We start from the raw sequence: 26265 nt of genomic DNA, 5'->3' as shown, positions 1-26265 counted from the left end.
ACTGATCACAATCCTTCTGATCTAGCATTCTTTCCAGATGACCCCCATCTTTGTTCCTGGGTTGCTGACGCCACCAGAGGACCATGCTGCCAGAGGAATGGCTCCGCAAAGCATGACAGACCCTCAGAACTGCCCCGTAGCACCTGGAGTAGTTCCCAGATTTTCCCTTAAGTACCCTAAGCTGGACTGAGAAAATAAAGCAGTTTTTTTTTGGGGGGGGGGGGTGGGTGAGGCAATCCTTGGTTGACCTCACAGATTGCAAGAACCTTATCAGCATACAATCCTTTATTTTTTATTTTTTGTTTCTTATGCCTACAGCACCTGGTTTTCTTGGGTGGTCCCCCATCCAAGTACTAACCAGGTTCGATCCTGCTTAGCTTCCGAGATCAGATGGGATCGGGCTTGTTCAGGGTGGCACGACCGTAGACAATAAGGTAGTTTTTTGAAGGTCTTAACTTGCTGCCTTCTCAGATCACTGGTGCTCTGACAATAAACACTTATTCGAAATATCCCAACTGCTGTGTCCATCTATTAGCTGAGAGGTGCAGGCAGCATAAGCCCCGGACTCAGCCGCCCTCCGGTTTCATTAGCAGTATCTCAGATCTACCCTGTTTCAAAGGGAATTTTTCACTGCACTGGCCCCAGCCCATCACCAAACCAGCTTTTGCTCTGTGTTCCCTGGCTCAGTGAGTAGCAACACTTCACCACCCAGTTTCTAGTCCAGAAACTTGAGTTATACTTTACTCACTTCTGTTCTACTACCTCACATATTTAGACAAACACTATGTCTTATGAATTCTACCTCCTAAATATTTCCTAAATCCATCCATTCTCTCCACCCTGTTACCATTCAAAACCAGACAACCGTTAGCACTCATCTAGTGGGCAGTAGCCTAACTTTCTGCCTGCAGTCAGCCTTTGGTTATAGTCAGTGACCCTTCTCAACAATTCCCATCAGTTCATGCCTCGTTTAAAGTCCCTTCTGGAACTTCCCACTGCTATTGGTAGAAGTTCCAAACACCTTAACATGGAAGATCCAACTCCTGCTTGTCTCATGTCAATGGTTCAACACTCCCCCTTCTCACTCCCACCCTCACATCCTTAGACACACCCTCTACGACTCAGCCCTGTAACTACACTTTCAGCTTCTCAATCTTGCCAAGCTCTCCCTCACACCTAGGACATGGAAATATTCCTTTGTAGGGAGGGAAATATTTGCCTCCACTTCATCAGGTCTGAGCTAGGTAGCAGGCGAACTTGAGAATGCTACACTCTGCTTAAAATTCTTTAGGTGCTCCTGTAACACATTTATTCCTTTTCTATGGACTTTAGGAGGAATGACAGTCCTCACAGCATATGACCTAGGCCCTGTTTACTTGTGCAGTCCCATATCTTGCTGGTTTGGTGCATCCCGTTACACCCCAGTCACCTGGAAGCACTCGCAGGTCCTGAACTCGCCATCTTGCGTCCAGTCCATGCACGTGCTGTCTGTCCTCTGCTCCTCTGGTCTGGAAATCCCTGGCTCTCCTTCAGAACTTAGTGGGCAACACTTCCTCTTGAGAATGCTCTCCTGGCCCCGTAACGATCGCTCTAGTTGCCCACTCCCATGACCGATCTGGTTTAGGTGCTCCTTTCTCAGAGTGCCTGGTGCACGCTCTGTCAGAGCACTCTCGAAACCATACGGCAATTTTGTTTATTGATCTGTCATGCTAACCAGACTATCATTTTTCTGAGGGCAGGGGGTAATAATGTATATCTCAGTTTACATTCCCATTGACTCGAAAAGTACTCGACATTTAGAACGTGCTCGATGAATGTTTTTGAAAAAAAATGAATAAATTAATGAATGAATGAGGAAAGAGGTTCTGAAGTCTATGAAAACATTCATGACTGCATTGTACTGGGAAAATTCAAGAGGATATTCCAGGTTCACCTTCTCTATTATTAGCAGAAAAACAGGCCCCGTGTCTCGCCAGCTCTGACTTAGTTTTCATTGAGTAGCACAGTCTGAAATGGCACCTTTTGAAGCAGTCAGTTGGTTGACAATACCTTCTTTTAAAAATGCAAATGTCCAGGTAATTCGTATATACCTTAGTGTTGATGTATTTACCTAAACTGCATTTCCTCTTAACATCTAACAAAGACCACTCCACTGAAGGAACGGGAACTTTGTGTGTCAGGGAGCAGAGAAGGTCTGGCATGGGTATATTTTAAAAGTTTCTCCAAGTATCCTAATAAGCAGCTATAATTGAGAATCACTATTTTTCGGTGCTTCTCAGACTTCATTGTGCACACTATTCTTTGGGGGACTTTACTAAAAATCCAGCTGCAGATTCAATACAACTCAGATGGAGCCTGAGAATGTGCATTTTTGCAAGTTCCCAGCTGATACTGATACTGATGCTGTTGGTCCATGGACCACATTTTTAAATGCATGGATCTAGTTATTCTTCTCTTGTTCCAGGCCTCTGGCTTATTTACTTTTAGGGGTTACTCAGTGGTAAAGGAAGGGCTAACAGTGAGAGTCCGCAAGGATAAGCATAGAGTAGCTACTGCTCAAATCTAGATGTGCCTGTTGATAGGGTTTGCTTCACAGGAAATATGGATCCAAAGTGTTCATTTCTGATTGTGCTCATTTTAACTGATTCATAGGCTGAACTGTCATCACCTGTGCTAAAATAGAGCACAAGGGTCAAGGACAATGTTAATAAGGGTGACATATTTTTATCTGAGACTATCTAAAATGTACTAATCTCTTTCTCCTCCTTTCCCTCTCTCTTTCGTCCATACCTTTTTCTCTAAAAATATACTGACTGCTTTTTGAGTCTCGATAAATAGCTTTAAACAGTGCATTTGTAACATTCAAGAAAGAAGACGTTAAATGGAATATACGTTTTGCATTATACCTATGGTGCACCTCCCTGAAGGATGAGTAACATGAAATGGGCTGTCATTACTCTTTGCTGTTTCTCTGTAAAATGAGACACTTTCAATTCCAATTTTGTAGATAAGGAAAATGAAATGCAGAAAGCTAAACCGACTTAATTAAGATCACATACTAACAACACAGGATGTGGCCAAAACTAACATCTTAGTTTTCCTCTGCTAAGTTGGCTTAGTAGAAAAAGAAACTGTAATCTTTAAAAGATAGTGCCTTCGTTATTCGTAACACTCGCATCTCTTTGAAATAAAGTTCATTATTTAACAGTATTTTTCTTCCATGTATCTATTGCTAGAATTTATCTATATTCTACTCATCCAGTTATTAACTTACATTGTTCATAAAAGAATTCAAAATGGCCTTACAGGAATACATAAAATAAATTAACTCATATACATTCCATGAGAAGGAAAAAAACAGACAGGAATAATGCTAATGAAGCAAATATATACAAAGAGGTAGGTCCTAGAAATTACAGGTTAAAAACAAATTTGAGTTTTGATTTACTAGTAGTCAGGGTGAAAAGGGAAACATTTCACAGATTCCGTATGAACAACTAACAATTTTTCCAGAAGTAGGATTATCCCTGGTACTGTTCTCTGGTAGACCTGGCATTCTGACTCAGACTCAGAGAAGGCTGGTCCACCTGGCCCTACAACCCCCATCCGTCTCCGACTTCCTCTGAAAGTGAAACCCTGGGGCACGCGCATAATGTTTCAAATAGCTAATTCTGAAATAACTTTAACTTCCTAGTTGATTTACTATTCTCTGTAGATTTTTCATCAGCATAACCTTAATATAATTAAATAATAGGTACTCACTCAAAGTGAGAAGCTTGAGTTATTTAGTAAAGACTTGGGACACTGAAAACTATACATATTGTGAAAATGGGAATCAATGGACTCGACATTTAATAACATATAATCTAAATATAAATAATTATTTATAAGTAGACATTAGAGATGGAAAAGAGGGATGAGAGTGGTTTTATTGTTTTTAAACCATTTTATTGAGTTATGATTTGCATACCATAAATAACCTAATGATTTTGTAATAAATTTATACAGTTGTGCGACCATCGCCATAATCCAATTTTAGAATGCTCTGGAAAGTTCCATTGTGCCCATTTGTAGCAATCCTTTCTCCACCCCCAGCCCTAAGCAACAGCTATTTTGTTTTCTGCTTCTACAATTTTGCCTTTTTTGGAAATTTCATATAGACAGAATTATATAATATGTAGTCTTTTGTGTCTGGCTTCTTAGCATAACAGGTTTGAGATTCATCCACATTGCTGCATGTATCATAGTTTGTTCCTTTTTATTGTTGTGTAGTACTCTTATTTATAGCCATACCATATTTTATTTATTCACCTGTTGATGTACATCAGAGTTGCTCCCATGTTTTTGCTACTATGAATAATTCTGTAATGAACGATGACAGAATAAAAGACCTTGTGAGGATATGTGTTTTCATGTCTCTGAGGTAAGTACCTGGGAGTGGAATTGCTGGGTTATATGAAAAGCATATGTTTAATTTTCATACTAATTGTCAAACCATGTTCCAAAATGGTTTTTACATTTTGAGCTAGGATGTATTGAAATAGTTTACATTCCATCAGCAAATGTACGATGGTTCCAGTTTCTCATATCCTCACTAATACTTGGTATTGTCTATCATTTTTATGATAGCCCTTCTAGTGGGTATAGGGTTCAGGGAGTTTGAACAAAAAGAATTTTTTTCCAATTTTCCATCAGCCAGAAATAGGATCAAAACTAGCTTCAACCCCACCCCACTCCTGCCCCGCACCAGGCTCCCCATAGCTCCTTTTCTGAATGGGCTCAGAGAATGAAATTTTTCAAGATTCAAAGGCTGTGCAACTTTACTTTTATGATCTTTTAAATTCTCTGTTTTTTTCTAAATTTCCCTTAAATAATCTATACATTTTTATCAATTTGAGCTTCATATTATGTTAAAGGCTTACTGGAAAGCACCTTGGATTTGGTGATGAGCAGGACAAAGCAAGGTTCTGTCAAGTGCAGAGGGGCCGATTTCCCATACCCCTCACTCCAAAATGTTCAAAGTCAAGTTGGGATCCTCATCTCAGCCTAAATTCCTATTTATATCCACTCTCCCTTACACGTCGGTAATTTCTGCAGCTGTAAAACAAACTTTTAGATTCCGAATAAGCTCACAAGGCATTACTAATTTTCTTTCCTTTTAACCGCTTAATTCAACTTATCTATGTTTTCCATACCTTGACCATGCAGTTAAAAAAAAAGATGCTGTACTACTGTTTAAAAACTGCCCAGAAGATAAGAAAAATATGTTATGCATGTGTGTATGTATCACATAAGTGACTCTCTTTCTTGGAAAGGATTTGATTGACAGATGCTAATTTTGACTGGAGAATTTTTTAAGCAAATATTGCTATACAATTGTCAGAAGAATGGTGTCAGGGAGGCTGCTGCAAGCAAATTGCCACATGCCACATTTAAATTAACAAAGGTATGCTTCAGCAGTTTTTCCACTCAGATACCTACTGCATTCTTATTCCCTGAAGGATTTTTTCCAAACTTAATTACGTAATAAAATAGCCTCATCTCCTACTCTGAAAGGTTGTAACTTTGCTGGCAGCCCTCAAGAGTCAGTCTGCAGTACTTCCTGTACTTTTCTAGTGCCATTTTTCTTCACAGAGGCTTCTGAGGTGTTAATAGGCAACAAAGAAGAGACCGTGGCACAGAGAGGCAGAAATTTCCCTGTTGCTGTCAAGAGGAGGCCAGTTAGTGCCAAGATACTTTGCTTGGGGCCTTATTAGGATCGGGCCCTTGCAGGAAAGACTAGATATTTGGAAGTTTCATTTATTTCAAGGTTCATAGCTCAAGCCACACAAAACTGATAATAAATCAGAATGTGAATATATTTGTCACGCTGAATATATCTTTCGGGTGAGCAGGATACCTCTTTCTTTGTATTAATAATTAAATACTCATCAAAAGTTTAGTTGGTTAGTGGAAAATTAAAGGAAATTAAAATAAATTAAATCTCTGAGGGGTTTCATCCAGGTCTTGATGCTCTGTAGAGCCAACACTGCAGGTAGCCTGGTTCTCTCTTGTGAAGTGTATTGCTCAAATATCTGGGCTTCTCTACCCCCTGGAGAGTTCGAGACTACACTGCTAATATTTGGTCCTTTAGACGCCTCGATTCCATGTTGCATTTGGTACTAACTGGTTCCTGGGTCTAAGCGATGATTTTTTCTCCTCCTTCTCAGTCTGGATTAAATATTTCAACTCTCTGAGAGTCATATTGTATCTTTTAGCTTCAAATTCTAGCAGGAGGGGAGGCAATCTGCTCTCATATACTGCACGTACAGGCAGGCATAGGGTATTAAAAATTTGACAGACTCCCAGTCTTCTTTGAGGCAACATGGAGAAGTCATGAATATAGGCTCTGGAGCCAAGATGCCTCCTGGGCTAGAATCCTAAAACAAGTTTTTTAATCTGTAAAAAGAGAGTATAATGGTACCTACCTCACGAGGTCGTTAAGGGATCAAACGTGTTAGGACACGTTAACTGCTTAAAACAGTGCCAGACACTCAAGGGAGTGTAAGCTGTTATTATTCTATTTCATTATCTTCTGTTTTTATTTTATTATATGTTATTATTCTATTATTATTCTCTTGTATGTTATTATATTTCTCTATTAATCTATTTAATACTCCTTTCCTATATCTGTATCTTACACACCTTAATTTAGTAATAAAACAGCAATTTGGCAGGAAACTGTGTGTGTGTGTGTGTGTGTGTGTGTGTGTGTGTTTTAATTCTTCAAAAATAGTCTTAAAGGAACTATAAAAGGTGCATTATTGGTTCTCTATTGCCACTATAGCAAATCACCATAAACTTAGTGGCTTAAAACAACACAAGTCTATTATCTTATAGTTCTGGAGGTCAGAAGTCTAAAAAGGGCCAACAAGGCTGTGTTCCTTCTGGATGCTCTGGGGAGAGCCATTTCTTTCTCTTTCCAGCTTCTAGAGGCTAACACATCCCTTGCCTCATGGCCACATCACTGCTTCCTTTGCTTCTGTTATCACATCTCTTTCTCTGATCATGACCCTTCTGCTCCCTTCTCCTTATAATATATATATATATATATGACTACACAACACCACCTAGATAATTCAGGATAATCCCATGTAGAGATCCTTAATTTAATTACATTTGCAAAGTCTCTTCTGTCTATCAGGTGACATATTCACAGGATCCAGGGATAGGGTATGGACATCTTTAGGGAGGCATTATTTTGCCTACCACAAAGGGAAAAGCACTGGATGATCTCTTGAGATCATTTCAGCCAGTGGTACCCAAACAGGTGATTATGCTGTACCAGGGGACACCTGACAATGTCTGGAGACATTTTTGGTTGTTACAACTAGGAGGAGGGTGTTACAAGGCATCTAGGGGTAGAAGCCAAGGATGGGGCTACACATCCAGTAATGCACCAGACAGCCACCTCTCCCCAGGAAAGAATGATCCAGCCCAAAATGTCAATAATGATGAGGCTGGGAACCCATGATGGAAAGCATATGAGAGTCCTTGAAATCTTCTGAATTAGGAAGGTTGTAATGCAACAGGAGCCAGTTTCAGGATTTACATTCACACAGAGAAGTTTGAGAAATCACATACAAACTCTACCTCCATGTTTTAACAATTTTATATGGTAAATAAGAGATGAATACTGCTCATACTTTAATAGTAGGGTTTTGTACACTGCCTTAACTGGTTACTTGTTAAGTAGTGTTTGTTTTAAGTCTCTTGTAATCTTTTGTACTGCTGCATTTCATATATAGATAAGTTAGTTCAAGGTGTTTATTAAAAAATCATTTTATGTATATTATGAATATTTAAATTCATAGATGCTCAGATTTAAGTGCCTAATGCCAATTTCAAGGTGACCCATAGGCTTCTGCAATATTTTATTTTTGCCTTGGTATGGCCTGATTTCTATCCCTTGACTTTACAGGATCAAAATGAGAAGTATAATTACCATGATATTCCCTTCCACAGGGAGAAAAATTTCCTTAGAACCAGCTTTCACTTAAAGGAAACACCTTGGGTATAAGTTTCCAATTCTGAAGAATTTCTGTGCTCAGGTTCAATTCTCCCATTCTTTTAAAGTTCATTTATAGAATTGCTAGTAGGAGACATTATATGTTTTTCAACATCTTTTTTTTTCCATTCTTCCTTTTCCTTTCCATCCATTCCACTCTTCTCATTCTCTCCCTGTCTTTATTACTTTCTTTAGGTCCACAAGTTCCCCTAGAGTTTCTTTAATTTGCAGCAACTTCTGAAAGCATTAGTTGTATTTTCTGTGGCAGAAAAGATTTCTTAAACAGCAGAGGACTGCATATGTGTGCTTAGGTGTCAAGACGGTATCCATAAGGATGAGTGTCAACCTTATTTTCTTCACTCAGGAAGAATAATAACTATGAGTTATGAAAGTATTCTAACAGATGCTGAACCAACAGAGCAGAATGAAGAAAACAAAAAACTATTCAGAAACTTTGTTTACCACTGAAGCTATTTCTACTGTATACATTTCTCTGCCAAGATACAGTTAAGGGAGAAAACAAAAAGAGAAAAAGAGTAAGAGAGAGAGAAGAGACTGTGTGAAAAAGAACCTATAGATTATGATATTTAAGAGACATGCCAAGTATTTTTTGAGGGCTTAGAAACCTGGAGATAATAAGAGGTCAATACATAAATGGAAGTTTCTCAAGACAGGATAGGTGTGAGCATAGTACTAGGGTGGGCAGCTGGTAGAGAGAAAGGAGGGGGAGGACCTGGGGATAGAGCAAATGGTAACCTTGACAATGTGGGCACATAACAACTCTGGCACAGGGACACTGAACATCTTCCAGCCAAGGCCCCTATACAACCATTTCCCTGGGGAATAAACTTCTTTTGTTTCTGGGAAAGCCCACGATGGGAAAGTGCCTGCTATTATATTGCTGATATTCCAATCAGGTCTCCTTCAAGACATGTCAGAGGTACAGCTAGTGCACTTGAGATTCAGGGGGAAAATCATCATCCTCCTCCACATTATCATCATCATCATCATCATCATCATCATCATCATCATCATCCTCCTCCTCCTCCTCATCCTCCTCATCATCCAAAAACAATACAGAAAAGCAAAGGACACATATTTGGAATATTAGACTATAACCTAAAATCCCAAGGATATTTTGCCATCATTATTTTGCAAAGTTCAGTTCATAACAAAAAATACAGTTAAAAATATCTAAGAGAAAATGTTTAAAAACCATTTGGGACAAGTTCGTTCTTGGAAGGAAGTTTAGAATCTCTTGTCAAATGGCATTAATACTGCACTCATATCCAGGTGCTGTGCCCAGCTATACTCTTCTTTTCCTTGTCTAAATGCCTTTTTTTTTTCACCATATTCTAATGGACGTGACTTCTGTAGCTCCGTACACTTCTCTCTTCCCTTCTCTGACTTTTCTTTTCCTTCTACTCTAGGTTTTGATGTCCTCTTAAGTTCAGCCATTATGTCTTTTCTTTTCTCCTTTTGGGAACTCGAAATTTCCCAAGGCTTCAGCTTTTACCCTTGGGCTGACAGATCCTAAACCTACCCCTTGAGAGATTCTGAAATACTGCATCTCTACCTTCTCATGTCTATCCCCACTCGGATGTTGCCCATGGTTTACACTCAACACGTTCAAATCCATACTAGTCACACCTCTCCCTAATGCGAACCTACCTCTTAACTTCTCATTTTTGTGCATTGCCGCTATTCTCCTGCATCCATAGGTTTTAAAAGTTGGTATTATTTTCAAATTATTCATATCCTTCAATTAGCAAGTCAATTATTTTGAGCCACTCAGTTCTCCCTGCTCATTGTCCCACAGCTCTCTCATCCTACCACAGGCTGACCTCAGCTCACACCTGAATTATAGCAACAGACCCTACCTACCTACTCTCCCCGGCTTATCACCTCTCATTCAATCCACTCAACCTACCATTCCCAAAATCATCTTTCAACTTTTGTTTTATTGAGTGATCTCTTCAGGACAGTATCTATTTCTTTGTTATTACGACATTAAAGCTAAACATGAATTTTCGGTGTTCTCAATAATGTGCCCCTATCTATCAAGTTTACAATTTTACTGCTTCTCAATATGATTTATTCCTATTGTTCTTAGTCCGTATTTGAAATTCCCTCTTCTGTTCCACCACTTCTAAATCCTAGCTCTGCTTCAAGGTCCCTCCCAAGTCTCAACTTCTCTACGTAGCCTAAGTGATGACATGTCACTCCCTTCCTAGTTTTTATCCCTCTAATGATTTGCATGGAGAAATTTTATATTAATACTGAATGATATGATTCTCATTATTTCCTATATAACGATTTTTTTTCTCCAATTACATGGCAAGCTACATAAAGCTGGCAAAAAAGTTCTCTATCACCCTACCATGAACACCAGGGCTGAATAGGGGGAATTCTTTTCCAGAATAAACAAGTCAATTAATCTACTACTTAAATATATTTTTATTTTCCTTGACTATAAATAAGTGATCCATAACAAAAAAGCATAAAGCAAATTTAGACATATATCTATTAGCATTTGATTTTTAAATGTTATACATCAATTATAAAACTATTAAATTGAAAAACCATCTTCTTACCTGATTTTATGCAGTCTGATGACTTGCAAATACCATCTAGAAAAAGGAGGGTAATGCATAAATATTTGCAATACATTTTCTAATTTCTCTGTTTTTTGTTCTTCTAAAAACTGCCGATTAATTAATTCCTTAAACCAATTACTAAACCTGAGCATTACACATCATTGCCAATAGTTGGGAAAAAATATAGAGAAATAAAATAGGCAAATCCTAAGTTTAAAATTTTTATTATGAAGAAAAGTGTATTTATTACATCATCTCTACTCACTAAGCCCTAGATCTTTTAAATTAAAATGATCAGTTGTGTTAGTCTGCTAATCATGTTTTTTTTTTTTTTTTTTTTTGCCATTAAGGAACTAATCTTTTCTAATCCTTATTGTGAAAAACTTCTAAGACTCAAATTTGACCTCTTAAATTCCTGTGAAGCCCTTTAGAATTTCAATGACACAGCAAAATTTGACTAATTGAAGTTGGCCAAAAAATTGTGTATACTTTAATCAAATAAAATTATACATTAGAATCCTCATAAAGTAAGCATAAGTGCACTAAGTATACTCGGCAATTAATAACTTAGCTCAAACATAAAAGACATTGTACTTTAGTCAAAGTTAACTGTTTTGACATATTGATGTCACACTTTCCAAATGAATCTTTGTAGCACTATCTTTAATTGTCTTTCTCCTTACCACATTTGTTTGGTAGATGGGAAAGGCTTCACTCTCTTGTTCAGTTATGTGTGCACAGGTGTAGGAGGAACTCACCGTCATAGGTGGCATAGAGTCCTATCATTGTCACAGCAATGATGGTGAGGAGCAGGACAAGGACAGAGAGACTGATCTCCAGCGGCGTCCATCGCTGTTTCTTCTTTGGCTTTGGAGTGTTGATGTCAGTTATATCCATCTGACTTTCTGATCTGCCCATCACCTAAAATCTGCAAAAAAATTAAGTTTTTTAAAAAGTCTAATAAATTATATATATATAATTTTCCAAATGCTAGATGCAGCTGAATAAAGGTAAAAGGTTAATTTATATTAAATAAGAAATAAAAAAAATTTTTGTTGAAAGTCAAATTTTTGATTCTGACCGAGAAGAATATAGAGCCAGATGAATTTGACAGGTCCTGGTCACAACGTTTTGCTTTTGTTTTATATACCACAGAAGATCCCAGCAAAATTAGACAAGTAGACTCAGTTAAATACTCACGTAAGATTCCTTCAGCAGTTTATAAGCAAATAATTGCTGTATCATCATTAAGGAAAGTTTAAACTCACCGTTTTGAACTTCAGACAAGGTCAAAGGTGAATTTTATATCTTGTTCCGGTGGTTTCCTTTATAAGCTTAGAAATGAATGACTAACACTTTGGGGTTTTGACTAAGCAATAATATGAAATATAAATATAAATATAAATATAAATGAACAAACACTTGTGATGGTTTAATTTACTCTTAAAAACTACTTTTGATTTTGCAGTTCAAAATTATGACTACTGCTGATAAGAGTATCTAGCAACTTGTTAACATTCTGAAAATGGTCACTCATAGGACCAAAAGTCAGTGATTTACCTCCAGGGATGAAAGATATTAATTATGTTCTCTTTGTGCAATTGAAGAAGAAAAAAATATATGATTTAAAAACTTCTAGCAGGTCAGGGTAACAATAGTTAAGATGTTTAACTTGTATGTACATTAATATTAATACTTCTACTAATAATAGCTGACATTTGAGTACTTCTCATGTGTCAGTCACAGTTCTTTGTGCTTCACAACTAATAATTCATTTAATCTTTGTAAGGTGAATATTAATATTTCAATTCTATGTCTTAGGAAACTGGGGTACAGAAAAGTCAGGTAATTTGCCCAAAGCTACACAACTAGTAAATGTGCTTTATAAAAAATATATTTGGTCACGGTTTGAAATAAAATTGTATGATGATATAATAAAAGCCACTTTAGATCTTACTGCATAAATTTAGGAGGGGAATTTAGGGGATATAAATCTAAATATTAAATTTCATTGTTTCTTTTAGAGGCCTATTGATTCTCTGTGGGCCATCCACCAAGCACAGACAACTTCAATTTTTCTGCAAGACTGTAGAAAAAACCATTATAAACTAACAGATTGGCTTTTTATAGCTTGATACAAATTAAGCATATAATTTAGTTCCTAGATGAAGTGACTGCTCAGAAATGCTCTAACAGTTAAAGATCTGTATTGAATACACAAAATTCCCAGCGGGTGTGTTTTGTGGAAACTGAGGCACTGGATAAAGTAGAAACAGAGTCTATATCTGAAGTGTGGCCGAGGAGATCCAGCAGATAACTAGGAATTTAATCTCCCTGGTGAGTTATTAATAAGTGAACCACAACCAGACTTTAAAGTTCTGGATACAAAGTCTTAAGTATGCTGCCCCCTTGATTACATGAGGCTATAACCAAGGGCAGACTATCAAATAAAAATATTTTATTAGACCATGAAAACCGTGTCTGCTCAATAACAGTGGAATGTAATGTACCTGAATGTTAAAATGTCTTCCTTAATGGTTACGTAACTCGTGTTGGCTTAGTCTCACAACCCCTGGGGTTATGATATGGAATTGCATTGATTGTAGTCCTTGTAGTTTTAATAGGGGTAGTGGTTGGGGAAAGAAAAGATGGGAACAAATTTAAGACTTGGACAACATACAGAGAGATAAATAATAAAAGGAATAATTTTCCTAGTTCCCCCAGAAAAAGTAGAGACTGACCTAAAAACACCTATTAATCACATTTGTACAAATATTTCCTTTTCTTGAGTATTTCTTCTCCTGCTCTAACAATATTTCAGAAGACAATCTAAAGAAACATTGCCCTGGGATAATACAAGCCAATTCTCTTTTTAGTTCTTTCCTAGAAACAACCATCAGTTTCTACAGTAAAACTTAGGACCAGGAAGTAGGGCAACCTTGGGGTTAAATTAAAGGTGCTCTTAAGCATCACTAGGCTTTTGCAGGAAAACTTCTGGGCTCTTAATGGTTCTGCACCTAAGGCTGCAGAAATTGGTATAAGGCAATGAAGTCGGTGACTAAAGCTGTTTAGTCCTTTTACCTATGTCAAACAATAATCATCTTTGCATCATCTGCAAAACTATCTACATCCTTAATATATTTCACCTGAACTGTGATACCTTAGAAAGCTTAAATCAAAACTAGACACTTCCACAGAAGAAGAGAATAGAGAATTAGGAGAGCTAAACCAAAAGAATCTTGCAAACTTCAGCTTGAAAACATCACTGAAAGAATAAATGATTATTTTTGCTTAAGCAGAAGCTGAATTTCAAAGCAATATAAAGCAGCAATGCTTACACCAGTTGAGTATACACATAACTTTATCGCACAGTCAAGTCAAAGAACCTACAGCATAACTAGTTTGCTAAAAGGAAGTTTATAAACCTAAACAATTTTCATCTTCACAGCAGATTACTACTACATTAACATTTCGAGGAGTGCCTCAGGTACCCTATGCAATTAGTTTGTATTATGGAAACTGAGGCACAGGAAGCAGGAGAAACAGGTTTTATATTTAGCCTGGAGCTGGAGAAGCTGAGGAGGCAGGTATTCAAGAGAAATCATCTTGTTTTCTCCTTTGTAAATGTTTGCTGGGCGGATAATATGGAGTTCTGGACACAGTGTTCCAACCACATTACTCCCAGATGCAGTATAGCCGGACAAGGAAAAGTCACAGCACCGAATCCTAGAAACTATCAGACAATTGTTTTAAAGTGCTAGAACCCCGCAACAAGCAGCAGAATTGAAGAAGCTACAAGTCTTCACAGCTTGTTTTCAGATTAGGAGTCGCAAAATGCTGACACTGTAAATCAGGTACTACTTTTCAGTTTAATAAAATTATCATTTGCATCATATGGGGGTGGGGGTTGGAGGGGGTGGACAGACATGACCAAGTGGCTAAAGAGGAATGTTAGGCTGCAATTACCCTTATTGTCAAATAATGCAAATAGACTAAGAACGATTAAGTAAGCAAACTTTCATCTACAAAAGAACACTCTACCCTTACTCCTGCCAAACAACCCTTGTGCGATTTAAGTGTGCTAACTGTATAAATTATATAATAGGAAACAGAGTCTAAGCAAGATGAAGAGGTTCAAGATAATGGAAAGATCTTCATGCTAGGGAAAGTAAAAATAAAAGAGAGTTGCAAATGAGAAAATCTGACAGAAATCAATATGAAAACAAATCGGCTTAAAATAAAATAAAATAAAATAAAATAAAATAAAATAAAATAAAATAAAATAAAATAAAATAAAATAAAAAGCTGTGTCTGTACAGCGGAATGGCAAACTTCCACCCCCAAATCAGCCCCGCTGCTATTAGGTAGCACTGATGTTGGTAATAAAACCTAACTCCCCCAGGCAGGGGCTTGCAGGGAGCTATGGAAATGAACCTGATGAGTCGCCCTGACTGCACTTCACAGCCCTCCTCCAGGTCACCCTCTCGGCCCCTTTCCTTCACTCTCCAGGTCCGGGTTACGGCTCCTTCACCGGGCACGCCTCCCTTGCCCACGGCCTCGGGGTCCCGGGGTCCCGGGGTTCCGGGGTCCCAGGCTCCCGGATCGCGCCAGACCTGAGCCGCTGACCTTGCGCGGCGCGCCTGCGGGGCAGCCGCTCCCCCCGGCCGCCTTTGCTCTCCTCGCGCGCGTCCCACCGGCTCCCACCCCCCGGGCTCTCGCGCCCTTTGGACCCTTCTCCCCCTGCTGCCAGGCGCCAGCCAGCTCGTTCTCCCGGGACTCACCAGTGAGATTCAGGAGAAGTTGGAGGCTGCTGAGCAGACACATCCCGACCAATGAGCGCGCGGGGCCGGGAGCCCCGCAGAGCGCCGGTCGGTCCGTGCGTCCGCTCCGGCGCGCCCCGAGCGGCGCGGGCTCCGGGGGGCGGGCGTCGGCGCCGAGCCGAGGCCGGACTCCGGGAAGGTGACGAGCCCGCCCCGGCCCGGGCCCGGGGGCGGCGGGAACCCCGGGCATCCCTCCGACCCGCACCCGGAGAGACTCACCGTGGCCTCTCAGCAGATCCCGCGCCGGGAGTTGGGCGGCTGCTCCCGCCTGCTCTCGGTCAAGCTTCGCCACTTGCTCATCTCCGCGCCCCGCGCGTCTCGGCGCTCTCGCCTCCCCCCCGCCTCCCGCCTCGCCGCTGCAGGACCAGCGAGAGGAGCAGTTCTCTGGGTGACCTGAAGGTTTCCGCTAGGTCTCCCCAATCCTGTCACATCAAGCGTGGGGGACGTGCGTGTATGTGAATCCCCCCCACCCACGTGCCCCACCTCACCCTTTCCAAAAGGGCTTTGCCAAACATTCTTGGAATTGCTTAGCTTCGGGGATTTCAAGAAAACAATACATTGCCTCTTGGAGATTCAGGAGTGCAGATGATGGTTCTATTTCTTTTCATATTGGACTTTCTTTTTCTCACATTCTTCTTTCGCTCTCTTTCTTGCTCCTTTTCCTCCCTATATCCACGCTTCCTTCCTTTCTCATTTTTCCCCTCTTCCTTTTTGTTTTCTGGTTTGTATTTTTTGTTGTTGTTGTTGTTCTTCTTTTTTTTTTTTTTTTTGGTTTTTCTTTTTCTTCTTCGCCTCTCCCCCTCCCTCTCCCCGCCCCTCCCTCTCCCCTCTTTCCTTGCCGTCTCTTTTTTCTTCTCTTCCTTTCTTTTCCTTGGTCAGTGTAGTATGATGTCAAGAGCTACATTCTGTACTGAAACTCCACTCCCACCTTCTGACTCCAGGGAATCTTGTAATGAGTGTACGTGAGGGCTTGGGGATGGGGAATGAGAGTCAGAGGAAAATAAGCTAAAGTGTGTCTGCTCTATCTACTAAAAGTAGCTGCAATGTGTCTGAACCCTTGTCATCTTAATGCAGCCAAGCAGCACACCGTTTCCAGTAATTCCTTCTCAAGGAATTGCTTGTGATTCTTTCTCAAGGGGCGCGGGGGCGGGGGCGGAGGGGTGGGGAGCGGGCGGACTTTTAGCACAAGGGCTATTCCTTTATAAAATCTGCCTTAAACAGCTATGCGTCAAGGAGCTCAGAACTGAAACTCCTCTGATTTTTTTGCTTCCCTAAATTTTAGTACAATTATTCAATGTCTAGTATATAAGTAGGTTTAATGTTATCCTTTTCCTGCTTTGAATCACATGTAATTGCAAATATATCTAAATGCAGACACACACACACACACACACACACACACACACACACACACACACACCCCCCTTGGGGAATTCATACTGAAATACAGGTGGGTTTTCCTGACCCTGCAATTATCTATTTTTAACAACAAAATGACTCACTGCCTCTGAGTAGAGACCCTTTGCACTGATAAATTGTATACTCTTTCCATGGTAGAGAAACCTGAAAACTAAGGAGTAAAAAAGTGATACTTGCTAGTGAAATAGTAAATAGAATGCAATGGAGAGACATTAAAAGAAGTTAAAGCAAGTATTAAATTAGATTAATATAGAGAAGTCTAATGTGTAAACATTAAAAGAATTCTCTCTACATCTCTATGCTTTACTCTTTCTTGGTGTGTGTTGCAGATGCTGCTTAATCATCATAGGAATCCTAAAATATGGGTGTAATTACCACACAAAAGAGCATAAGGAGCTTGGCTAAGTTAAAAACACTGGTAAGTGTCTCAACTGGAATTCGAACCCAGTTCATTTTGATTCAAATGCTGAGTTACTGTTATCCTCATTTTATAGAAAGGATTGGAGCATAGAAAAGTGATTTACTAAAATACATTCTGTGAGAAATCTAGACTTCTAACACTCTAGTACTTAATTTTTATTACCCTTCAACTAAATTACCAAAATGTTATTTTAAACTTACTTAATCAGCAATGAAATATAGTAAACTAGAAAAAAGTCTTCTTTCTTTCTTTTTTCTTCCCCCATGTAGCCAGTCCTCAATTTCTTCATAAGGAGGCCTGCGCATTAAAAATTTAATACATTTTTTCTCATTAACATAATAATAAATGTTGGTGGTGGGGGTGAATGCCTAGGCCAAAATAATTACTAAATTTGCATATCAACAGGAAATGCAATAAACTCATATGCCTGGTGTTAACGTTTCAATTTAAACTTTTCAAGCTAGGTTCTGTTTTCCAATTTGCACAAAAATTTTAACCAGAAAAAGTTCCTTTGGAAGGTAATAACATATTCTCGCAGTTCAGGAATAGCTTATTATCAGGAGAAAATAAATGGTTTGATTTATTTGTAGTGCCTCTATACTTAGAGCTGAAAGTTAAAAACAAAGATAATTCATTTAAATTTTTTAAATTAAAGATTTGTTAATTAAAACTTTTAGGCTATTTGGTTATGAGTTCTGTAGACCCCAGAGAAGAATTCATTTGGCATGAACCCTGAGAAGGAATTTATCTGCTCACATGGATTCCCTGTGCTCAATGGAGGGCCGAAATTTTATGGATAATAAGAGCCTACTGGCCATTTACTCTTGGACTCCTCACTTACTCTGTATACTGGGAAGAACCTCAGACTAAACTCTTGGCTTCTAACACTGTGCTACACTTGCCTATGCTAAGGCAGCCACTACAGGGAAACCCTGGTTTTGACTTTTGACCAATGGACTGAGGCCTGCCCTGTCCAATCAGAACTATGCAAATTATATCTTCATTTGAATCAATATTGACCAATCAGAACTGCATGATTTAGACCTATCAGAATCGTATAATTTGAAAGCCTCATTTACATGAAACAGACAAAAATGGGAATTGGGGACAGGAAAATTCTCTATAAAAAGTGACGTCTTTGCCTCAGCGGAGCACAATTAAGGTTGTGTCTCCTAGGCTGCAACTCTTTTCATGCAAATAAATGCTTTTATTCCTTATTACAGTCTAAAATTAATTTTAGCTTACAGTTTTATCTCGTTGCAAGAGAAAAAAAAACTGTGGGAAGATGATTCAAACAATTACTTTTAGCGAGGGTATTTTACAGGGGAAAATGGATATACAATACACAGAAGGACTAAAAAATGCATAAAGTTAATTTTAGACTCTGACTTCCAGCCGAAGTCTTAATCTCATTGAAGTTGACCAGAAATTTAAGGGTTTCATCAAGAATGCTAAATCTCTTTCTAGAAGAAGGTTATGCAAGTTCGAGAAGATTTTTTTTTTTAACAGATTAAATAAAGAGCCCCTGATAAGGACACTCAGAAAACTGAGGTTTACAGAGATTGTCCAAGTCATACAGTTTTTTTGAGTTGTAGGGATGGAGAATAAAATAGTCCTCTTGGCTGTCATGCATTAATTATTAAGAGTGGAATGCATTGGTTTTGGCAGAATGCAGAGTAGATACTTAAAAGCTGCCTTTGTATGCAACGCGTATGAATGACTGATTAAGTATTTTCTAAAGGCTCTTTAAATACACAACTGACCCAGCAAGAAAGTGAAGGAAAACCTTAGAAATCCTAAACATGAGAAGCCAGGAATCCAGAAAGATACATGAGTGCTGAAGATGGCACTGCTCTTGGGCATCTACCCATCTCAGGAGGCCTCACCAAACCTAGGTGACCTAGAACTTCAATTTTCATGGGACTTGCAAATGGCAGGGACTTTTTACAAAGCTTAGCACAAAGTAAGGTGAAAAGTCAGATTACAGATTGCTACATAAAGTTGAGACCACTGAATCAAGAAACATCTGCAGTGAAAAGGTGAACCAGAAAAAAGAAAGAACAAAACTCGAACCCCTTTTCCCACTCTCTCCGTACTATTACCAGAACTCCGAAATGTTAGGTAGCTAGTCAGACATGAAGGACAGGAACAAAGGAATAGGGATCCAGCCTAGAGACTGCCCAAAGAACACCCTATTGGCAGTTAGAGAACCCCTCCTGCATCCCTACGGATAAAGGAAAGGTGGGTCATAGTCTTAGCTGGCCTAATCTGGCCACAGATGCCTACACAAAAGAGCATTATAATACTATGTTTATGCCTAAAGTTCATGAATCTAATTATAAAAGACTCAATTCTGGGTAAGCACATGCACACTAGGCAGTTATACAGCAGCCAGGTTTCAATCAAAATGACCTCACTTGCTAATTAGCTAAGAATGCCTTTGTAACTAACCCATGGCTGCATTGCTGCCCCCAAATATAACACAGCCCTCTCTCTCCCCCGGGGGTTACAGCTCTCCATCTTCCTTGGCTGTAACCCAGACCCTGCTTAGGGATACGCATCCTCATTTCCACGAAGCTAGTTGGTTTAGACTTGACTTGTCTTCTACCTCATACTGTGCTTTGAATAAATGAATATTTCTCATATTCGCTGAGTCAAAATTCATTTCTTTGGCAGTGTAAAGGACCTAGAGGTGTGTTATCGGAACTCCGATCGCTCCAACGGTAACAGTTTTTCCCGGTGCTGTGAACTTGGGACAGTACCCCACCACTACGCCCCCCACACGCCTCCACCAGCATAAAGATATTTGCTTTTTTCTGATTTGACTCAGACAGGTTAAAGGTATAACAAAAAGCTTCTGGTGAAAAGTCATGATCAAGCCAGACTTCCAATGTTTTTTTTTTCTCTAGGATGCAGGATTTATGCTAATTGTATAGCCTGAAAATTCCCAAGATAAAAATAGTGAAATGATACCAGCTAGACTACGCCAAACAAAAATGGAGAGAATTATTACCACCTAACTCTCACTAAAGGAATGTCTTGAGAATTAATTTATAAAATGAAATGATACTACATAGAAGATCTGATATGCAAGAAAAAATGATAAGCAAAGAATATAGTAACAACATAGGTAAATCTAAGCAAATATTGACTAAAAGAAGTATGGGAATAAAAAATACTGGACAGTGGTGGTGTGTAACTTGAGATAGTATCAATTTGAGTTAAAACATTCTAAAGTGCTTGCTTCTGTTGTTGGTGAAGGGGTTCAAAATAAGCCTCCCCAATATGTGATACTTTGGTGTTATTCTGAACTGAAGACAGTTGAGACCCTTTAGGCTCATGGGATTTTATCTCTCCCTTAAAAAATTTAAATTGGAGGACTTGCCCAAAAGAAGAAGCATTACCAGAGAGAACTTTTTATGACCTATGCATAGGGCAAGGCAAGCATCTAATACCTGAACATCTGCTCTTTTTATTGTCCTTCTAATGACCTTTCTCTCCTCTGAAGCCCCAAGGTGCCTTGGTTTATCCTTAGTTCAGAACATCATGTATGCCTGTGGAAGAGAGACTATACTATGATGTGACCACTGCCAGCTAGACCAGGAGCTAGACCAGGGCTAAACGAAGGCTGCTTTCCATAAATCCCCTTGGTGACCATCTGACCAACCTCTTCCCTCTGCCCTGCTGTGACCTGGTTCCTGAATGGGCAGTTGCCCTGTCCCAGGCAAGCATGTAAGGCATTTTCCCTCATCTGGGACAGATCACGCTCTAGTACCCCTATACATCCTACACTGTTCTTTATAATTCTTTAGCACCTGCAGCTTAGAGATGTGGCTCATATGTATACTCCCTTAATAAACTCTTGATATAATGCTAGAATTGTTAGTCTCTTTCTTTGGTCTTTTGGCCTCAGGAAATTTTATAAACAATACCTTATTTTCCCTTTATCTCTCATGCTCTCATGTATGTGGGGTTTCTGACTCTGTCATATATGGGGGTTCCCATACATAGGTATGTAATTAAATTTGGTTATTTTCTTTTATTAATCTGTCTCATGTTGATCTGATTATTAGATCAGTTGGAGGAACCTAGAGGGATAGGGGGAAGTTTCTTTATTCCCTACATTAGGATGGAGAATAATGATATTAAGTTTAGATTTTATTAATTATAATTTTTTTTGTAATTGTAAAAGGATAACTATGTAAAATTACTAGTGTAATCACTAAAAGAATCAAAATATAGTGCATAAGGTCAAAGTTGTAAAGAAAAAAACTAGAATTAAATAAAAAGCATCTAAAGGAAGATAAAGATGAGAAAAAATAAAATGTTAGATAAGGACAGACAGAAAGTACAAAATAAGATTGTAGAAGTAAATCCAAATATATTAATTGCAATAAATATAATTAGACCTAATTTTCAATTTTGAAGAATAAGATTTGTAATACAATAAACAAAATCCAGCTATCTTCTATTTAAGAAACTTACCTAAAACATAAGACTATAACTTGGTTGAAAGCAAAATTATGGGAAAATATATATCAAACAAATATTAACCAAAGGAGAGCTGGTGTAGCAATATTGTAATCAGACAAAGTAGAATTAAATTTTACCAAAAAAGAGAGTAATCAGTTCAGCAGAATGATTTACATTTAAAACTTATGAATTGCTTATTTCTAGAATTTTCCATTTAATATTCTCAGCCCACATTTGACTGTAGGTAACTGAAACCATGGAGAGTAAAACCTCAAATAATAAGATCTTTAAAATTTACTCAGTTGAATTTTGTCTTTTAACAAATAACACATGAATCAAAGATTGAATCGTAATGAAAATAAAAAATCCCTATAATTGAATGGCAACGAAAATATTGTATATCGATATCAATTGAAGTATCTAGAGGGAAAGTTATAGTCTTAAATGCTTTTACTTTAGAAGAAAAAGCTGAAAATTAATGATGTGAACATTTAATTTAAGAAGTTAAAAAAAGAACAACAGAAAATCCTAAGAAAGTAAAATAAAAGAAATAATTACCTTAAAATAATAACTTCATGGAAAATACATAATAGGGAAAATCAACAAATTCAAAGTTGGATCTTTGCAAAGACAAAATTGACAAGACTAATTAAGATGGATGAGTGGGAGGTTGTAATAAAATACAATGAGGCATGAATAAAAGAAGGAACCACAGAAAAAGCAGAAATTAAAAGATAATGAGAATGTTTTGGGCTGCTAGGTCTAATATATATTTTTTAAAAATGAGAAGAAATGAACAGATTATAAAGAAAATACAACTAACAAAAACTGGTTCAAGAAGAAACAAAGAACCAAATAATCCTATAATCAAGTCGATTTAACTAACAAGTATGAATCTTTTCATAAGGGAAGGAAAAAAACAGGCCTAGATTTTTTTTTAAGGCAAATTCTACCTTAAACCAAAGGAATGGACAGTCCATTATCACACGAATTTGTCTAAAGAATAAAATGGATATTTCTTAATTCATTTAACAAGGTTAATATAATCTTGACACTAATAACAAAAAGTGTATCTAAAGGGAAAATTAAGATCAAACTCATTCATGAATTTTGAAGAAAAAAGCTAAAACAAAATATTAGCAAACTAAATGCAGGCAAAGCATAAAAATGGCTCAAAAAACTAGGAATACAAGTTTAGTTGAACATCAAGTATTATATTTAGAGGGCTTAGGTAATATGATTACAAAAGAAACAAAGAAAGAAATAGAGAGTGGAGGGAGGAAAAGGAGATAGAAAGGGAGGTAGAGAAGAGAAAAGAGAAAAAAAGGAAAGAATTAAGCAAATAATGACAAAACTGTCATTGTTTGAAAATAGTGTGATCATCCATACTGGAAAACCAAAGCAATCTAATAAAAAATTATTGGTATTTATAAAACAGTACTATGATTGTTGACTATAAAATCTGTATTAGAAAGTTAATTGCATTTTTATACAATAGAAAATGTTAGAGAATGTAATCTTAAAAAGACCTACCTGCAGAAATAAATACATATATGTATAGATAATGATATAAATACAAATATAGATATAGAAAGATGTTTCCTAGATAAATCCCATAAAAGATATGTAAGTCATAAATCTTCACAGAAAGTTACTGAAGAAGACCAGGTAAATTGAGGGACAAATTAAGTACTTGGATTTGAATATTCAATATAATAAAAATAGCAGTTTTCCTTAATCTATAGATTAAATTAAATGCCAGTCAAATGCCCAGTAGGTTTTTTTTTTTCTTAGAAATACGATAAGCTGATTATAAAATGTTTACGAAAGAGCAAAGAAAAAATTATAGCCAGGACAATTCTGAAAAGGAACAAAGTAGAAGGGATTTAATCTACCATATAAGAAGACTTAGGAAGTAATTTTAATAGTAATTTACTAATTAAGAATATTTTGTCGATTAAAAGAAAATAGATTAATGGAATATAATAAGGATTCAAAAAGTAGACTCTTGCATAAAAGAAAACTTGATACATGCAGAGGTGATATTACAGATAGGGAAAGGATTTAATTTTTTTTTAAATTATGATACAAATTGCAGATGGAAAAAATCGCATTTCTACATCATACAAAAAATTAATTTTATATGAATTAAGAATTTAAATGTGATAAGCAAAACTTTCTTGCAATGCTAAAAGTGTTAAAAGTATATAGAAGAGAATACCTTTATAATTTTGTGGTAAGTAGTGATTTCAAAGTCCCAGTTCAAAAAATAGATTTATAAATTTAATCACAAATTAAATTGTATTTCTGTATGCCAAAAAACTTCAAAAAGAACATAAAATACAAGCTATGCACTAGGGAAATACATCTCCAACACATAAAAATGGAAAAGTATTAGAATATATAAAGAACTGCAAATAAGAGCCAAACAATTCCCCAAAATGAAAAAGACATAAACAGGCATTAAAACAGATCAAATAGTAATAACTAGGCATATAAGAAGACATACAATCTCATTAATTAATAAAATGCCAATTAAAACTCCAAGATAAAACCAAGTTTTACTCACCTGACTTCTTCTACACTACTGGTAAGAGTTTTAATTTATACCATTTTCCAGGCGGGGAAAAAAATGTCCTTGCAAAGGGCAAAAGAGATTATTGGCTACCTTTTCAATGGAATTTTAGGCATTGGTAGAAAAGGTGGGAAAAACTTGCTCTAGCACAAAGGTAAGAAAACTTGTTCTGTAGTGGGCCAAATAGTTAATGTTTTTGTCCACACATGTTTCTGTTGAATTTTTTTTTTTCGCAACTACTTAAAAATGTAAAAAAAAAAAAAAAAAAAAAAAAAAAAAAAAAAAAAAAAAAAAAAATTGTAGCTTGAGGGCTCTGCAAAAACAGGCTGTTGACCACTTCTGGATCTGGTCAGCTGGCTGTAGTTTGCAGATCTCCAGCTAGAGTATATACCTTGGGCTGACTTTCTATTGACCATGCTGTTTTAAGCTCTGAAAAGGTAGAACTTTTTCTGGCAGTAATACTATTAAAAAGATAACCCCGGACATTACATTTTTTTGGTCTAAGCCAGTACGAGTTTTGACAGGCCAACTATACTTTAGCTAACAGCTTTGGAAAACATTTGCGTTATGTAGAGAAGTTAAAGAAGAATATGATTTCAATCCAGCAATTCTACCTTCAGATACGCTAAAAAAAAAAAAAAAACCTACACATGTGCAACTGGAGATGTGTACAAGACTTCAAAGTAACATTGTCTATAATAATAATTAAAAAACTAGAAACAACACTAAGGTTCATTGATAGACTAATGGATACAATATTGTAATATTTTCATGAAATGAAATACTAGAATACTGCACAGAATGCAAAATTACCAACTGCAGCTAAACGAGTCAGTATGGATCACTCAAAAATAGTGTTGAGTAAAAAAGTAAACAATCCTTTGCAAAACTGTATAGATACAAAGAAAAGATCAGATGAGTATGGAATCAGGGAAGCCATAGTTTAGTGGGTAAGAGAAATGCAAACAAGCATTTACAATAGAACATGGTAGTTTTCATAATCAAGTTATTTACAAAGTTCATTTGAAATAGGTGACAGGGCAACTGTTGTCATTGTGCATATCTAAATACTTCATCTTCCAACATATATTTCACTTGATTTGAGGGATTTGCCAGGTAAAGGAGAGGACAGGAGGAATTAAGACAGAAAGGACATAGAGAACGCTGCATGTTGTATGAGATACATTGCAGTATTTTGATGACTTCAAGCAGTTTAATATTGCTCAAGCAAATGAAAAGCGTGGGACAGTGAAGAGATGGCAAGTTGTTTCTTGAGAGGACACTGAGGAGGTAAGAACCAGGCAATAAAGAAATTATTTACATTTTGTTGCATTCAATAAAAAGTCATGGCGGGCTTTGTGCAAGGGAGCGATGAGGTCAGAGTTTTACATGAGGAAGTCTGTGCTGTGTTAATAGTAATGGGAAACATGGACAGAGGAGAGAGCAATGTAGGCAGAGAGATCTGTTAGAAAACTACTGTGAGTCTGAAGGTGGCTGTGCTCTTGATGGCCATAGTCAACAAGGGCTGAGACCACTGATCAACTCTCTCTGCCAGTCAGGCCAATATTGAAAAGTGGGTGATCCTAAAAATATAAAATGCATTTTTTTTTAATCTGAGAAATGGTACCTAACAGACTTCTCTATTGTGATTAATTTGTATGGTCAAGAATAAAAATTTTCTAATGATCGAAAATATTAAAATTGAGTAAATTACCCAGTGAATTTCTCTTTCTCTTCTAACAGATGTCAACAATAATAATTTATATTCAGATTAAATAGTTTAATTTTATTTTAACGAATCGAGCAGCTAATCAAGAAAGGCCAACTTGCCTACCGTGTGTTTAGAACACGAGCAACCTATTTTGTTTTGGCTTTTTTTTTTTTCCAATTAAAAATTAAAAGAAAAAAGAACT

General features: G+C 37.4%; 1 protein-coding gene and 1 pseudogene across 6 annotated transcripts in view; both read right to left on the bottom strand.

Moving 5' to 3' along the window:
• Positions 1-15823, bottom strand: part of MME (membrane metalloendopeptidase) — an 84360-nt gene extending 68537 nt beyond the window's left edge. The window contains exons 1-3 of one of the 6 annotated variants that reach the window (XM_036218991.1): positions 15684-15823; positions 11403-11572; positions 10642-10677 (exon numbers count right to left, since the gene is read on the bottom strand). In XM_036218991.1, coding sequence (XP_036074884.1) covers positions 10642-10677; positions 11403-11562 — 196 coding nt within the window. In that variant the 5' untranslated portion in view covers positions 11563-11572; positions 15684-15823. Of the gene's footprint in view, positions 1-10641; positions 10678-11402; positions 11573-11725; positions 11932-15078; positions 15218-15257; positions 15378-15425; positions 15565-15683 lie in introns of those variants that run through there. The other 5 variants (XM_036218992.1, XM_036218993.1, XM_036218994.1 and 2 more) reach the window with 5 other exon arrangements.
• On the bottom strand, positions 310-428 carry LOC118602396 (annotated as a pseudogene).
• Positions 15824-26265: the final 10442 nt, after the last annotated feature.

The sequence above is a fragment of the Rousettus aegyptiacus genome, unplaced genomic scaffold (assembly GCF_014176215.1).
Source record: "Rousettus aegyptiacus isolate mRouAeg1 unplaced genomic scaffold, mRouAeg1.p scaffold_m13_p_4, whole genome shotgun sequence".
Taxonomy (NCBI): Eukaryota; Metazoa; Chordata; class Mammalia; order Chiroptera; family Pteropodidae; genus Rousettus; species Rousettus aegyptiacus.
Note: the sequence above shows the minus strand (reverse complement) of the source record. Positions and strands in the feature narration are given on the sequence as shown.